This window comes from Trichomonas vaginalis, chromosome III, assembly GCF_026262505.1.
Source record: "Trichomonas vaginalis G3 chromosome III, whole genome shotgun sequence".
Taxonomy (NCBI): Eukaryota; Parabasalia; order Trichomonadida; family Trichomonadidae; genus Trichomonas; species Trichomonas vaginalis.
The window spans coordinates 17,584,660-17,602,322 of NC_067205.1; the positions used below are offsets into that span (position 1 = coordinate 17,584,660).

The window sequence follows — 17,663 nt, forward strand, 5'->3', positions numbered from 1 at the left end:
ATAAACGAATAGAAACAATTGCATAGTAGCAAATCGATAAATCTCAATAAATTATAATGAAATAAACGCTTTCTCATCAAATAAATCCAAAAAATATCAAAAATATTAAATTATATGAAAAATAAAGCCAAAAGTAGGACACTGATAAACTAAAAGAGAAGATGTGATGTAGAAGTATTATGAAAAAGCGAAGGATTGAAAAAAGAAAAAAATCGTGATTTGTTTTTTCTCTACAGAAGAACTGTAGAAGACTATGGATATCAGTCATTGTTCTGATTCCATATATCGACCTAAATAGGCCGATTATTGGGTCAAACCTAAATCACTTTTTAAGAAGATCTAAAGTGATACTATGCTATTTTGTAGCATTTAAAACAATATTTATTTACCATGTTGGCTCCGCGTGCTTCTTCTTCTTCTCAACTGTCCATTCGAACTTACGAAGACGGCCTAAGCAGTACATTGTAGCCTTCTTGCAAGACTGGCAGGTGAATCTAAGAGAAATCTTCTTAGATGTCTTCTTAGAACGACGAAGAATTGGCTTAACACGGCCACCAAAACCTTTCTGCTTGCGATCGTAGCGACGGCGACCAAGAGCGGAGTGGCGCTCTTCACCGCGTGATGCTTGCGATACCTTGCACATTGTGTGCTTCTTGCAGAACTTGCAGAAGAATTTCTTTGTCTTTGGATGATGAACCATAAGAAAAAAGGCCACGTCAAAACCGAAAACCGTCAAGTCTGACCACGATGTGAGATTTTTACATATTAGACATCTACTCATAATGTAATTTAAATGTATTGTGATATTGGCTGGATTAAACAATAAAATTAAAATTCAATAATTGAAAATATATTCAAAAAGCATTTCGTTCACGGAATTTGAAATGCCATATAATGTAGATTTAATTGATTGCTACAACAACTTTCCAAAAAAAATCAAAAATCAAAAAATAAAATTGAAATTTAATGAATTTTAAATCAAATTAATGAATTTGCGATTTTTTTTGAATTTTCGAATATGCATAATTATAATATTTTTAATATCTTTCATTTCTATTCATAAAGTGACATATAAACTCTGGAATTCTAAAAAAAAATTTAGTAATATTCAACTTTTTGAAGATATAAGCATTATTATACAATTATCATATCAATGTAAATAGAAATTTAGAACATAAGACTTCAATTACTGATCTAAACCCTTAATTTAAATTTTCTGGACAACATATGTCAAGAAAATCGTGTATGTTTTCATCTTCCATAAGTATATAGAGAAACCTTACGAAAGTGCGAATATAGGATATGAAATTAAAACTTGAATAATTTTGATAAATTTTGGTTGATTTACTTATGAATCAGTATACTTCAACTAGAAATCGCTTAAATATGCTTACTCTATAAGGATTTATGATAATACACACCAGCCCTGCGATCCCAATTTTTTTGCCAGGAACAAGACACAGTAATATCCATGAATTCCAACTTAAGCTGTAAAAGCCAGAATATGTTTAATTTCAAATAGATTAATATAAGGATTTTAGTTTACAAAAGGTAACTAAACTCCTTTCGCCGATCCGATTTGCCCCATATTTAAAATATAGCTTGCATATGTAGAAGAAAAGCTAATTTTGAAGTACGCCCGAAATCCACCAACAGGATTTCGAGCTACTAAAAAGGTACTTTTAAATGTGATTTTTTTGGGGTATTATTATTGTCGTCTGGCGGTTTTAGACGACAATGCGAATTTTCAAATAATAGGATTTTTAGCCAGATAAAGAGCTACTCCATATATCATGCGTGTTTGCATACTATATACATAGATGGAATTGATGTTCTTCCTTTATTTAGGTACCGAAACATGCTTGAAAAATCTATTTTTTAGACGACAATGATAATTTTGTCACTTTTCCAGACGACAATAATAATTTTGTCACTTTTTCCAGACGACAATAAAACATCCTCGATTTTTTTATAAAAAATTAAATTTATTTTAAGATCAGACTATAGATCCGTATTTTTCCCAAGTGAGGGGGGTATCTCCAATCCCAGCCCTATCGTCCTCCCAGTGTCAGTTTTCAATATAAAATCCAAATTTTTTTTTGAAAATAAAAATTTCGAGAAATTTTTCTGATTTTTTTTCTTTGATTTCAATAATTCAAAATAAATTTGGGAGTAAAAAGACACTATTTAATGAAATTCATATGAGTGAATGTGGATAAATACTCTCAAAACATACAATTTATCTATTTTTTCTTTATATTATCAACTAATTAGTGATAATTTTTTTGAATCAGATTTTTTTCATTAAAAACATAATATATAACACAACAATGATGCACACATACGTATCTACACATCAAAATATAAAGCTTGTTTTGGTCTGGGCATCCCAACCCAAAATTCTTTAAAAATTGAATAAAATTGAATACTTGGGGCTGGGATACCCATCCCAAAACCGAATTGAATTTTTTGAATTAAAGAATATATTTATGTATTTATAATATACATGTGATGTCTATAAAAAATACTAAATTCTAAAAAAAATTCAATTTATTCAAAACGTATACTAAGTGATCACTTCATTAGTAGGATCAGCAATCCTACTAAATGGTGAGAACGCCACTAACTAAAAAGGGAGTCCTTGGAGCTCTTGATCTCTTGTCAGTAGAGTTCATAATGAGGCATGGCATCTACTGATTAGAGATCAGAGCAATCCTACCTTACCTTCAGGAGCTACAAAGCTCCTAATCGTTACGAGAGGGAGCCTTGGAGCTCCTGAAGCTCATCAGCAGAGGCTATTTAGCATTTGGGCCTCTTCTGATGAAAGATGCGAAACACGTCTACGAACCAGGAGCTTCAAAACTTCTAATCCTTACTAAAGGGAGCTTTGGAGCTCCTGAGTCTCCATCAACAGAGTCCCAGATGGTAAATATCCTTTGCTGATGAAAGATGCGAAACACATCTACGAACCAGGAGCTCCAAAGCTCCTAATCCTTACAAAAGGGAGCCTTGGAGCTCCTGAAACTCCTTTTACTATAAAATATGACAGTTTTCTTCTGAGGTTCTCATCAAATCTAAGACTTCAGAAGAAAGCTGTTCTATCAATGTATACTTACACTCTCATGGACTACAAGTGTACAATTTTAAGGCAGAGATTATCCGAGGCCTCTCATCAAATGAGGGACCTCGGATAATCTCTACCTTAAGTAGTCAAATAACTTTTCTCACTATTTAGGAACAAAAGAACAAGAGTTGGAGTACTTTAAGGCAAGATTCTTCCGAAATCTCTCATCGAATGAGAGACTTCGGAAGGACCTTGCCAAATCCTTGAACGCCAATATCCTTGGAACTGAGCTAGAACCAGGGAGAAGTAGCATACTATAGAGCACGATGGTAATCTCGGAAATGCTTATATCGCCCCAAGCACAATATTTAAGAAGTCTAACTCATATATACAAGAAGTCAGGCTGAATAGATATTGTGCATATGGTTTGCAGAACTCTCATGATATTTAAAATTCATGTTATCCCAAAAAGGTGACACTTTGGGTGTATCGTCCATCCCAGGGATGCAAAAATCACATCACCTTGGATCTATAATCAGACTAAAAACTAATTTTATGGAAAATCTATATCGACAAATTTATTACTTATTGGGTATATAGATTTTTTGATTATGGCGATTATGTCTGATATGCTTCCAATAAGCCAAAACAGTGTTTTGGGAGTGGTTAAATACAAAAAAATCTGGCGATGCTTTACGTGGCAAATGGTCGAATGGTTATTACCCCTTACTATTGGATACCGGGGACGCTAGTTCGAAACTGATGCACTATATTTTTTTACAAAATGCGTTTATTAGGACAGGGTAAAGAAAGGTTGCCAATATAATATATTTAAATAAATACAACTAATCTAGCATAAAAAAACTATTGAATATTTGAATTCAATAAAAATTTATATAAAATACATGTAAAGCATAAATTACTATATAAATCAAGCTGTATTTTGTTTTAAACACCGATTGTTTCATATAATATATATTCAACTCAAGTTTCTAATTAAGGATTTCATATAAAATTTAGCATATGATCAGCAACAATTAAAATTAGTATTACAATTAATAAATTTAGTATAAAAACATATAGATTTAGTATAGATTTTATAGCTGTAATAAAAGAACTATTATAAAAGAGTAATTTACTGAAATGCACCTTATATTTATAAACAAAACTTATAACGTGTTAGTTACATATAGAGTTGAAATTCATAGATAGCATAGAGAAGTTGGGATCTTGGCTTAATGGTCATAATATAACCAAATTAATTCAAAATTTGAAATTTTAATATTACTGTAACTATAATATATGGATATGTTTTATGAGATCATAATAAATGACATGTTAATGTAAAATTTAGAATAAAAAATTATATTTTTTTTAAAAAAACATTGTTCATGAGTGTTAATTGGAGAAGTAGTAAATTAGTTCAGTTTGCAAGTGATGATGGTTAATCTAACTATAATTACAATCAATTTTTAAAATCTTTGATTTATTTTGGTGATAATTAAGAGTGCAGTTGTTCTATTTATAAACTATTTACTATAGACGGCACTGGTGATAATAAAAATCAAGCAAAAGCGCATCTGCTGTTGCTCGACTGCATAAAAATTGTAGTTAAAATTTGAATACTTTACATAACTCATTTGTAAGGTAAATTAATATTATTAATTTATATTAAGAACAAATAAATATGAAATGTATTTTTTTCCAAAAAAAATTAAGAAAAATGCCATTTTTATCATTGTTGTTAATGCCCCCTAATTCTTGAATGATTTTCGGGAAAAATAAATACGAAAAGAGAAATCATAGCTGCCAGACAACCATTATATGAAATTCATTCAGTTTACAAAGTTTAATTTCTTTCCACAATAGTACATAATATAGTAGTATATTCGGAAATATGCATGCTCGATATCTCCAATTCACATCTCATGCATCTTATCGGAGATTAAGTAACTTTATCTTGAAACTAGAAAAGTAATTAGCAAGTAGAATATATAAAAATATAATGTTGTTTTATATTGATAAAACCATAAGAATGGCTATTCTAGAATGAAATTTTAGTACCTATATTCAGTGAAAGGTTTATTTGTAGTTGAACTTTCAAATGAAAACTCAAGGATCCAAGAATTGAATTGCATTAACAAACCAATAATGAAATATGATATATACATATATATTTTACCCATAAAAATAGAATTAAATCGATATTTAACTCAAATTGTCAAAATATCAACAAAATAATTTAAAAATAGATATATATATAAGAGAAATATGTGATTTTGGTGTTTAAAAAAGAAAAATATTGCCCAAACAAGTGTTCTAGCTAAAAAGGAAAAATGCATTATTTCATATTTCAATATCAATGTTAAATATTAAAATAATCTGCCATTATTCAGACAGTTAAAAAATAAATACACTATAAGTTTAAGCTTTAGCTGTAAAATAAACAGTAATATTAAATAAACATTATATTATATAGTCGGAGCGATTCTATATATGTACTCTTATGCCAACTAGTTACAACCTAGTAAAATACATGGAAATATTGTAATATCCTAGCATTGCTATCGAGAAATCAAAAAATATAAGCAAAAGTCATCTTATATTTAAAGATTTTTCAAGAGCTTTGTTTGGAAATTAGTTCATTGGAAGAAGTATATAGATATGAAAACCCAAAGTATTAAGTTCGATAATATATAGTTTTTTTTTTATTTTAAAATTGAATGCATACAACATTGCTCCTCTGGAGTGAATTAATTAGTTCCAACTTTTTCAAGATTCTACAGTGTAATATGCTCCTTGGAATGTCTCTTGCATGAATGTTTTTGTTTACCATCTAAAGAATTAAGATTTGAGATACAATAATCTTTGGAAAAGTAGAGGATACAACAATAAAGTATGTTCTTTCGATACATGATATCATTTTGTTACAAAAATATTCTTACTTACTCATGATTCAAAAAAAAAGGTTGCAGACATACTAAAATGTTATTTATGTGGCTTGTATTTACTAGCATATGTAATTTGGTGCTAACGTATACCATCAATTTCATTATAACACAGACATATATATTACTATTAGAATTTTATTTTAATTCAATGATAAAATCAAACATTCCTTTTTGAAAATCGTTCTATCTTGTTATTATCTTTGAATGCTGCATCAAGAACTAACAATTTACAATTTTTATTCAAATTATAATATAAAATTATAGCATATTGGTTTTCAAAGTATGTTTGCTAAAAGTAATTGCGCTTATCGTTTACCCCCGCATTAACACATATAAATTTGTATTAAAAAATGATATCAAATCAAAAATATGGCTTCCTTGCTAAGAAAAGCGTCAAATTTATTATGTTTCTCCTTAGCCGAAAGTGTATAAATTGGCAGTTAGATTTATAGTATCCTAACTGTTTTTTGTAAAGTTCGTCATATCTTTAATGGTACTATTTCAGCGTGTACAATGAATACAAAAATTCTAAGAGTGCCACATAAAATAGTACTTTAGACTTGAGTTAATGCTACCAAGCAAATGTTAAAAAGATGACTTTAGTGTTTTGATAATCAAAGATTAAAATCATTATTGTCTAAATCAATAATCATAACGACAGAAGTTAATGTTTTTTCATAAGTGCTTTAAATCCACTTTTAAAAGTATACCTCAAAAATCAAAATATCAAAAAAAAATCTAGTTTTTATGAATCTAAAGCTTTCTATAGTTCACATGCAAAAACCTTTAGTTTTATACTTTTTTATGGTTTTCATGAGACAAAAAGTTATGATTTAATAATTATTTTTAATTTTCCGCTGTTATCAACATAGATGACAACTTCATACACTTAGTTATCTAATATCTTGACTATTACACTCCTTAACCCCCAACATTCAAACAAAAACCTTTACGGATGCCTAATATGAAATTTTCTTTTTTAAAAGACATTTCTATCAATAAATTATTTCTGGTAGTTAGACAAAGACCATTTTCTAAGTTGTTCAGAACTGTTTTCGTGCAAATTATCTATGAATGGGCTTAACAAGTTTAATCTGAAAGTTATTTCCAAAACAGAAATGCATATACAATCAAAAGAATATATATTTATGCCAATAATTGATGCTGATGTGGTTTTGCAATTTTACAATTAGGCAAACCCAAATTTTAGCTAAAAGTGACAGGGAAAAAAACGTTTAGTATTAAAAAAAAAGACCGATGAGAGCTTCGTTCGAAATATAGAGGGAACTGAGAATGCGCAACCATTCTCAGGGAATATTGGATGCTATTCCCGTTCCCTCTGTATGGAAAATTGAAGTTTTCAAAGGGAGTTAAAATAATATCAAATTTATACTAATTTACTTCAAAATACAAAAGTATTTGACAGCTAAAATTAGTTACTTTAGCAAGCCTATCAATACCCTTTTACGATTATTGCTACTTTTTCGAAATAAAAGTAAAAACAAATTTATACTAATTTACTTCAAAATACAAAAGTATTTGACAGCTAAAATTAGTTACTTTAGCAAGCCTATCAATACCCTTTTACGATTATTGCTACTTTTTCGAAATAAAAGTAAAAACAAATTTATACTAATTTACTTCAAAATACAAAAGTATTTGACAGCTAAAATTAGTTACTTTAGCAAGCCTATCAATACCCTTTTACGATTATTGCTACTTTTTCGAAATAAAAGTAAAAACAAATTTATACTAATTTACTTCAAAATACAAAAGTATTTGACAGCTAAAATTAGTTACTTTAGCAAGCCTATCAATACCCTTTTACGATTATTGCTACTTTTTCGAAATAAAAGTAAAAACAAATTTATACTAATTTACTTCAAAATACAAAAGTATTTGACAGCTAAAATTAGTTACTTTAGCAAGCCTATCAATACCTTTTACGATTATTGCTACTTTTTCGAAATAAAATAAATTTATTATCAAAAACCTTTTTTTTTCTTAGTAAAAATAAACAAAATTTTTTCCCTTATGAACTTTTGATGGAAATATGCAAATTTAAAATAATAAAGAAAGCCGCGAGCGAAGCGATCGGCTTAGTTCGAAGATTTTGATTCAAATCTTTGCTGATCTGTAATTCGCGGAAGCCGCGAGCGAATCGAGCGGCTTAGGTCTAAGATTTTGATTCAAATCTTTGCTTATATTCCTTAAATTCTTTATGAAACTCGCAACAGTTCCATAAAAAATTTTAAATTCTAAACTGTCGAAATTACCGATCGGTAATCACACCCTTCACGGGTGTGTCAGTTTTTACAGGCATGTCACTTTTAGCTAAAATTACCCCTACTCTGAATTTCATAACTATTGGATATGATTTCATCATTCATATTGCATATTTCCATTTTGAAATTTTCGGAATCTTCAATTTTGGATGGATGTTTATAAAGTAGCTGTTGTAAATGGAATTTAAATTAGTAGTGACAACATTTGGTCATAACAAAATTGTATCTTGTCGATTACAAAAAATTAATTTCAAAATAATTTCTACAAGTGAAGCAAAAAGATATTAAATATCATTACCAATTCTATTCTAGTATGAAATTATAGAAAATATTAAGTTTATTTTATTCAGATTGGTCTGACATTCTCTCAAAAAGTTAATGAATGTTGGATTCTATATTCCTCTCTCAGACATCAACGAACTTAAAAAGAAGATTGAAGAACTTGAAATTGAAATAAAAGGAGACCGAGAAACGTTTTTAGTTAAATTTAATCAAGATATTCGAAAACAAATTTACAAAAGATCATTTGAAACTGATGTTCAGGTATTCCCGTATACAGGAACCGGAAAAATGCATATGTATAAAGCCTACCTAGAAGACTTAGACGCAATAAAGGCTGAAATGCGCAGAAGTCTGTTGAATAAGAATATTGGAAGAAAAACAAAGGAAATAGAAGAAGACAACGATGATCACCAAGACAGAACTTACTGGAATACAGAATTTCCGGAACATGTTCCTGAATTTACAAGAAATATTATACATACTATTATGGAAAACATTTGTAGAAAAGATAAAAGAGGTTATAGATATGGAGGTGAAAGTGAATTGGTAGATTTGGCATTCTTAATACATAGCAAATCACCAGCAGCATATGATGTTCTCTTGGAATTTTGTTTACCTTTTCCTACGCCTGTAACATTGTACAATAGGTTTCATGAAGACATAATGAATATGAAACAGTTTGTTAAACATGCTGAGCTCATTCCGCGAATGTTAGAAAGCATGAACTATCACGTAGAAAATACACCTGAATATGAATGGGCAATAGCAATAGATGCAGTTGCACTCTCTACCTGGTCCTCTAAAGACCAAAAAGGTCCTGTTGATGAAAATGGAGAAGAAATCAAATACTTATTCATATTTCTTGGTATGCCCTAAATTTTGATGCGCCAAATGTTATATTACATGTTATAGAACATGCCAATGGGTTTGCAAGTGGAATTATCCACGAAATTGATGCAGCAATCGAAGAAATACGAAAGCACTTAAGAGTTAGAGTCATCATTACTGATGGAGATCCCGGATATGATAAGCATCAAGATGAATTTATTAATGAAATTTTGCAAGGTAATGATCCCGAAGAAATATTTAAAAGAGCTACTGCTATCTTAAAGAAAGGAGATCAAGTTGTATGGATTAATGATCTCATACATATGTCAAAACTTGAACGTACCAGATTACTCGATGCAACACTTAAGCTTTTAGTTCATCCATCTGATCTGAATACAATTGTTGATGTTAACAAGATCAGAGATGCAATCGAATTAGGTGATGCTCTTAATGATACTTCACCTCTGGGAAGGATAAAAGATAAATATCCGATCACAATATTTTCAATTAGAGCTGTAAAGGCGCTTCTAGAAAAAAACTATTATAATGAAGCATTATTCATAGCTCCACTTGCATTCTGGTATGAAAGCATACGAAATGAGGCATTTAATGCTGACACAAGATGTCAAATGATGTGGTTTGCATATCTGCTCTTGGTACATCATTGCATTCAAATGAGAGACCGTCACATTAAGACAAATCTTGGTGTTGTCAAAATAGACGGAAACATTTATCCGGTCTATTATATGGGAACTTGGGAAGTTGTAAAGCATCTTACAGCAACAATCATTTGTTTCCAATATTTTTTCAGTATTAATTCAACATTTTTCAATTTTTCTCATTTGACAACCATGACGGAAGAACATTTGAATGGTTTACTTCGCGTCATGGCTCATTTTAAGTATGATTTGTCAACAACCGAAACATCTATTGCAGAATGTAATTTAACACTCAAAATTCATAAAAAATACGATATTGACTGGAAAACCCATTCACGTGACTATCAAGCTGGTATTACATTTGAAGACATTTACACAATGCGTCAAGATTCACGTCAATATGAAATGTGCAAAGAATATGCATATGCCTTGTTATCCAAATGTGGATTTAGATATAATAGTAATTCCAGCGTTGATGTATTGCTTAGTTGGGTGAATGAAATTAATCAATTTCACTCAAAAATTTTAATGTCAACACATATATCAAATCCAATTTCAGGTTATAGTATTTTTTCACGTTTATCTGTCAAAAAAGATGTTTTTGACAACCCAACCAAAAAAAATCACGCAAGAAAGGATTAAACGATTTAGATCCTCATAATGACAAATCTGATCCTCTTGAAAATGATCCATTATATGAAGAAAGCCATATTGCTCAATTATTCCCAGAAAATGTCATTTTACCATCAAATTTTGCCAAGAAGGCAAACAAATTCAGCGATTTTGAAACATACATTCATAATACATTAAGTAGATTTCATAACGGGATCACATATGAGAATCTAGAGTTTGCTATTCTAAATGCGAAACGTCATCCAAAACACATTGTTGATCTCATAAATAAAGGCAATTTTTCACAAATCTTAAGGAGTACACTTCGCACAATGACAATTGAAAACAAAGTGAATTATAGTCATGTAACCACACTCTACTTCGCTGCATAGCTCTCAAAATAGAGCTCCTTTATTATAACTATCATAAATTTCAAATCTCAGATTGAAATATTCGTTAAATGATAGTTCTTTTGTATATTTGTATACTATTTTGTTTGTATTAAACTTGTTTGTTATTTTTAGTCACAAATTATATTTTTTAAATTTAATTAAAGTAAAAATTCCTTTAATGGTAATGTTCGAACATTGATTACAAGATAATTAAAATATATGACCTCATTATAAATGAATTTTAACTCTAGATAATTGAGAAAGCTACAAATTGTTTCTAAATCTTGAAATTATTCGATGTCAATCTAATTTTTCTTGTTATAGCCTACTTCTATGGTGTACAGGTTGTCATAATTACTATTTTAAAGTGTAAAACATGCTTATATCAATCAGGACGTTAAAATGGAAAAGTACATACCAAGCAAATGTTTGGATTTATATGCGACAGCCTTTTTAATGGATGTGACAAAGCGTTTCAATATAGATTTTGATTAAAGCATAACTGCAAATTATAATTTGACTTTATATGTACCAATAATAATGGCAATTATGAGTTTTTTTATATAAATTATATCACACCGCTTCTAGTAATTTTTAGCTTAAGCATATCATCGGCTAATTTTCAAAAAAAAAGAATTTCAAATTTTAATCCAAATTCTTTTTTAAAATTCACAATCAAATTACAGCTTATCTTTAATAGTCTTATTCATATGCTTTTTTTTCGGCTCCATAAAAGTCATAAATTTTTCCATCATAAATTTGTTAGAAATTGGGTTACCATTGCCAAACATTTGGATAGAAAAAGCCCAATAAATTATACCCAAAGCATCCAAACATGAAGATATCATATAAGAAATATAGTTTAATTCAGTAATTCCCTAAAATCTAAAATGTTTAAGAACGTTTGTTCAATATCTTACAATCTAATTCACAGATTTAGCATATGTACTACGTATCAAATATACAATGTGATCTCTCAATAAGCTTAGAAGGTTAATTATTAAAATTAAATAAAATTCTACAATTAGCGAAAAATAATACGGCAGATAATATGCTTATAGGTAAAGAAATTCAAAGAGCATTCCTTAAATTTTTTCGAAATTTATCAAAACTCGAAGGTAAATCATCGAGTGATATGCGAAAAAAACTTTTTTATTCTATTAATGATAATAAATATATTAGCCATATTAAAACTTTTCATTTTTTAAAACTCATAGAAATACGTTTGATATTCTTCATTAAGAACATATAAAAACGAGTATAATTATCATAATCTGTTAATTTACAATATAAATGCTTTTCTGCTTGTAGTAAATATCAAATAAGAAAATAATAACATTATAAATTTTTCAAATAAGAATATATTATCTAGCATCTAATCATGAAGATATTTAGAATTTGGATATCTAAATTCTGCTTAGATTACTTTCAAAATATAAGTCAATAATCTTTGATTTTATTAAACGCTAATATTGGATAGTATATTTTCACAATTTAATTGTAGTTAGATAAATGATAATTCATGTAACTCATTGATTTCGATCAAAAGTTATATTCACCTTGTTAAAAAAAATAAAAAAACCGGGTGCTTACTGATTTGAACATATTACCTTTGAACCCCACGACATAACCAGTAGGCTAAACGTACAGTGATTTTTTTTATAAATTCTAGTATAAAATACTTCCCGCAGGGCATTTGTTTAATTATTTCACATTCTGATGACATAATTTTTAATATCATAGATAATGAAAGCGAAAAATATATAAAAATCGACAAACATGTTATAATGAATTGAGAGCTTTACGTGTCAAAAAACACATTTCATACTGATTTCTATAAAAAGTATCTTTATTATAGAAGTGTAAGCTATATCTGTTTGTTTTTTATTATAACAAATTCAAAATTCTCTTATAAGGATTAGATGAAATCTGTATTACTAAATCATTAGCTAAATGAAGGTTCAAATAGAAAGTAAATATCAATTTATATGATACTGAAACCAAATAGTTCTTTTAATAAAAGATAACACGCTGAAAATTATTGAGTATTTGCAAATCTCAAAAATCTATTGGTGAATTTGGCTCAACTTTTAAAATTATAACATCCATATCAAATCATAAAAGCAGACAAAAATTAAAGCCAAACCTATCGGCCAATTTTTTTTTTGATATTTTGATTTTTGAGGTATACTTTTAAAAGTGGATTTAAAGCACTTATGAAAAAACATTAACTTCTGTCGTTATGATTATTGATTTAGACAATAATGATTTTAATCTTTGATTATCAAAACACTAAAGTCATCTTTTTAACATTTGCTTGGTAGCATTAACTCAAGTCTAAAGTACTATTTTATGTGGCACTCTTAGAATTTTTGTATTCATTGTACACGCTGAAATAGTACCATTAAAGTTATGGCGGACTTTCAAAAAATAGTTTGGTCACCTTTGTTTACAAACAAATTTACATTAAGACTTCTTCAAAACTATCAAATATTTCAAATGTTTCCTCTCCTTGTTGTAATATAGATTCAGCAATTTGATCAAAAATGACATTGACGTCCTCTAGTTTAGGGGCTTCGAAATCTGATGAAGAATCTTCTTGCTGATTTAGAGCATTAAGTATACTTCTTGGCTGTCTACGCTCTATCTTTGATGTCTTATGAGGGATTCCGTGAAAACGGCCAAGTGCACCATTCCACCTGTTTTTGATGTTACTTCCACTGCGACCTGGAAGATATTCAGCAATCTTTGCCCAGTGGGATCCAAACTGTTTATATTTTTCAACAATTATTCTATCTTCTTCACTGGTCCATGGCTTTGAAACAACTTGTTGAAATAGATATTGGTTATATCTATCGCGACATTGCGTAGCTGTTCTCCCAGGTAGATGCTTTGCAATATCGCGCCATGTTTTATTTGTTATGTCTTTGGCAAGCTTCTTTAGAAGTTCATCTTCTTCTGGTGTGAAACGCCTACGATGGACAACTCCTCCCTTTTGGTTTTCAGAGCACATTGCTTTTGTCTCCATTTTATGAAATAATTTTAATTTGACACTTGAATTAAATTGAATTGAAATCTGGTTTCAGAAAAAAATCAAACGTTTCAGAGGACTTATTGAAAGTCCGTCCAATAAAATAATAAAATGCATTCTCCTCACACTATGCAATCAGATTCCTAAACCATTATATTTCAAAAATCGATAATTTAATTGAAAAACTTCAATAATGTTCACAATTTTTTGAAAATATTTTGACAAAATTTTATAACCGGAAAATACGCAGATGGAGGTCATTGATATATAGAATGAAATAAATATAGCACCTATTTTCTACTAAAGATGATTCATCAAATGATAGGCCCGAAAATTCAGCTTCCATTAGAATTTAACATATAATTTATTTATTTTCATTCAAATCATATATAATTATACGTTATCAATCATTTTTAAGTTGTCAACCAATAAGATATGATCTTGCTTCCTCAATCAAGATATATTAACGTTTCTTTTATACAGATTTATGCAATTTCAAAAATACTTAGCATATTCAAAAATGGAATGCAAGGTTATTAATAAATCAAACAATAAACTTAAAATCAAATGTTATTGAGCATCATTTTTTCAATAAATATTATTCAATTTTATTTTATACACAGAAAACCATCAAAAATATTGATACTATATTAAAATATTACCTTTACGAATATCTCACATCTACTATCGCTACCATTTTTCATAATATATAAACAAAAGATAAAACTTATCATTGGGGATAATGAATAATGTAAATAAATGAATCTTTAACACTTTTTATTAGTACATTTTGTTCAATAATAGCATTATTTGCTTTGATTTATGGCTGCATGATTGGAATATCAAGGAGTTCAGCAGACGTTGTAGCAATAGCACATGTCTGGCCATACTTTTGAAGAGCAGTCTTTATTCCTCTCTTCAAGTCACGTGGCTTTAGGTTTGCATCTTGTTTAATAAGTTTTTCGAAGTTGTAGGAGAACATACCTTGCTCAACTCTTTCAACAACTGTTTGTTTAGCTGTTTGCTTATCAGCTGCAGCTGAAATGGACATGATTTTTGCTGGCAATTCACGGCCATTACAGTTACCAGACTGAATATCCCAGATTGTACCAGAGTGACAGGCATCTGTGATAAGTGTTAAGACTGATTCTGGGTTCTTATGCTTGATCAAGTGATCAATTAAAACATCATCAACAACAACTCCATTGACAAAGAATAAAGCCTCATCAAAGCCATCATCCTCATCACCATCAAGATCTTTGACGTTTGTTCCGTGTCCAACATAGAAGAGAGCTAAGTGCTTTGTTGTATTTTTGAAGAAGTAATCTAAGTAATGAAGGAATTGTTCCTTTTTAGCGTTACGAAGATAGTAGCATTCAAAGCCATGGGAGGCAAAGAGCTTTGACATAAGATAACCATCGTTATCAGGGCCAAGGCCGAGGTCATATTTAGTGCCATTATAGTCATTAACAACAAAAAGACCTACCTTAACCATTGTTTCTGGTAATTGAACCTTAGTGACATCCTTGATATGCGGAGAAACACTTGGATCGATGAGCTTGTTTGCCATTTCGATAAAATGAGATGAAAAAGTGCCAGTTTAAGATCATCTTTACCGTGCTTCGTGATTGTAAAGATGCTCAATAAATGTCAATAAAATGCAAAATAAAAAGACCGATAATTGAATGAGTTATCATCAATTGTGTAAAACCAATTTTTATTCAACATTATGGAAATTTTAATTTATATCTTATATACATTAATATACCTCGATCGTTAATTTCTTTCAATTTTCTTGTTGTATCTTTCACTCTTACAGACATTGAATTATCGCATACTATATACATCAATAATAATCCATTGATCAAATCCATTATGTGTAAAATGCCTTTCATTTCTTCTCAAAAAATTAACGATAAGGCTATTATCTTAAAATACCTTTTAAGTATATTACACTCTTCTCCTAGATATTTAGAAACTCTTAAATATCAAAAATTATTTTTGTTCGCTTACGATTTGGGGTCGTTATCGATTTTGTAATTTAATCGTTATCGTTATCAATTTTGTAATTTAATCGTTATCGTCTTTTTCTAAACGTGCATTTTGGAACTAAATCGCATATAACTTTAAAATGACTTAATATTTAAAGGTTTATGTGGTAAATATCAACGAAATGTAATATTAATATGTGCACCATATATGAATTACAGACATTTGAGCAATTCGAAATTTCATCGCGTTATATATTCATTTAAATTCGATCAAATCAACATTGCAATTATAAAACCATTACACATCCAGTCAATATTTTTCAATTTCATGCGAATTATATCATTATTACACATTTTAAAATGGCGAAATATAGTCCAAAAAATAAACTTCGTTTTAAACTCAATTCTCACACATATTCGGATTAAATCATATGTGACTCATATGATCATACATCTCATTTGAGGTCTAAAAAATGATTTACCGAGAAAACTTGCATTCGAACTAAAATTTACTAAATTTAATCAAATTGGTTTACAAACGTAAAGTTTATGCCAAATATTTACGTTTGTAAACTAATTGAGTAAATTTATAGCACTTTTTTTCTCGATGCAATAATTTGAACTACGAGTTTACCAAATTAGTTTACAAACGTAAAGTTTATGCCAAATATTTACGTTTGTAAACTAATTGAGTAAATTTATAGCACTTTTTTCTCGATGCAATAATTTGAACGACAAGTTAATATAATTAGTGTTCTCATGTTTACAATTCAATATGTCTATGCATATGATATATGCAAATTCTATAAATAAAATATTATTAAATAAAATTCTTTTCAATTCCTTAAAAATAGCGTTTCTTTTGAATAAAAAATGATTTTTAACTAATTTTAGGACTCTTTCTATTTCAAAAAAAATACCTGAATTTAATTTTCTGATGCAAAATTTATGCTTTTTATCATGAAATTCTTTTTTTCAAAATTTTTTTAGATTTTTTTCCATTTTGAATATAGTTAATTTTACTTTATTTCACATTCTATTAAGAAATACTTAGGCTGTTGTAAACAGAAATTCATCAAAAGTGACACCTCAGAAAAGCTAAACTATTGAATTTTTGGAACTTTTGATAGAGCACGTTTTTAAATATTAATTAAAGTAAATGTATATTTTGTAAAGATTCTTTTTAATAAAAAATAGAATTTTGAAGAAGAACACAAAATCTTCTGAAAAATAATATCACATAAACTCATATTATTTTCTAATATATAACTATTTTATATAAAAATCAAATTCAATGATCTTAAAAGCGAATGATAAACCTCAAAATTTACGAATATAATGAGTGGGAATATAATGCTTATCTATCATAAAACCATATGAAATATCAATTTTTGCTTTACGCCTAATTTTTGACGACAATTAGCAAAAAATGTTAAATGTTAACACTCAGTCCATTTGAATATGAAAAATAAAATTGACTTTGAATAAATGTTTTTATTTATCATGCAATTCTTCTTGCGACCAAAGATTTGAATAAAAGTTCAAAAAATAAGATAGCTTAAAAAATA

General features: G+C 28.8%; 5 protein-coding genes and 1 pseudogene across 6 annotated transcripts, besides 4 other annotated features; 3 read left to right on the forward strand and 3 right to left on the reverse strand.

The window, feature by feature from the left end:
- Nucleotides 1-349: 349 nt before the first annotated feature.
- TVAGG3_0719830 (structural constituent of ribosome) lies at nucleotides 350-703 on the reverse strand (the record flags this gene model as incomplete). The annotated part of the gene is made up of 1 exon (XM_001318399.2): nucleotides 386-700. The coding sequence occupies one exon, from the start codon at nucleotides 698-700 to the stop codon at nucleotides 386-388; it is 315 nt and encodes a 104-aa protein (XP_001318434.1).
- A 1,299-nt stretch (nucleotides 704-2,002) lies between these two features.
- Nucleotides 2,003-3,598: a mobile genetic element.
- Nucleotides 2,849-2,943, forward strand: TVAGG3_0719850 (annotated as a pseudogene). The gene has a single exon. A coding segment is annotated over exon 1 (95 nt).
- Nucleotides 2,943-3,194, forward strand: TVAGG3_0719860 (uncharacterized protein; the record flags this gene model as incomplete). Its single annotated transcript, XM_001318401.1, has 1 exon — nucleotides 2,943-3,194. One exon carries the CDS (start codon nucleotides 2,943-2,945, stop codon nucleotides 3,192-3,194), a length of 252 nt encoding a protein of 83 aa, XP_001318436.1.
- A 3,609-nt stretch (nucleotides 3,599-7,207) lies between the features above and the next one.
- Nucleotides 7,208-8,367: a mobile genetic element.
- A 247-nt stretch (nucleotides 8,368-8,614) lies between these two features.
- Nucleotides 8,615-11,212, forward strand: TVAGG3_0719880 (uncharacterized protein; the record flags this gene model as incomplete). Its single annotated transcript, XM_051244071.1, has 1 exon — nucleotides 8,877-9,458. One exon carries the CDS (start codon nucleotides 8,877-8,879, stop codon nucleotides 9,456-9,458), a length of 582 nt encoding a protein of 193 aa, XP_051090658.1.
- Nucleotides 11,213-12,781: 1,569 nt separating this feature from the next.
- Nucleotides 12,782-14,148, reverse strand: TVAGG3_0719890 (RNA polymerase II transcription regulator recruiting protein; the record flags this gene model as incomplete). The annotated part of the gene is made up of 1 exon (XM_001294682.1): nucleotides 13,535-14,101. One exon carries the CDS (start codon nucleotides 14,099-14,101, stop codon nucleotides 13,535-13,537), a length of 567 nt encoding a protein of 188 aa, XP_001294683.1.
- Nucleotides 14,149-14,200: 52 nt separating this feature from the next.
- Nucleotides 14,201-15,674, reverse strand: TVAGG3_0719900 (cysteine-type peptidase protein; the record flags this gene model as incomplete). The annotated part of the gene is made up of 1 exon (XM_001294683.2): nucleotides 14,925-15,674. The coding sequence occupies one exon, from the start codon at nucleotides 15,672-15,674 to the stop codon at nucleotides 14,925-14,927; it is 750 nt and encodes a 249-aa protein (XP_001294684.2).
- Nucleotides 15,675-16,123: 449 nt separating this feature from the next.
- Nucleotides 16,124-17,151: a mobile genetic element.
- Nucleotides 17,152-17,189: a mobile genetic element.
- Nucleotides 17,190-17,663: the final 474 nt, after the last annotated feature.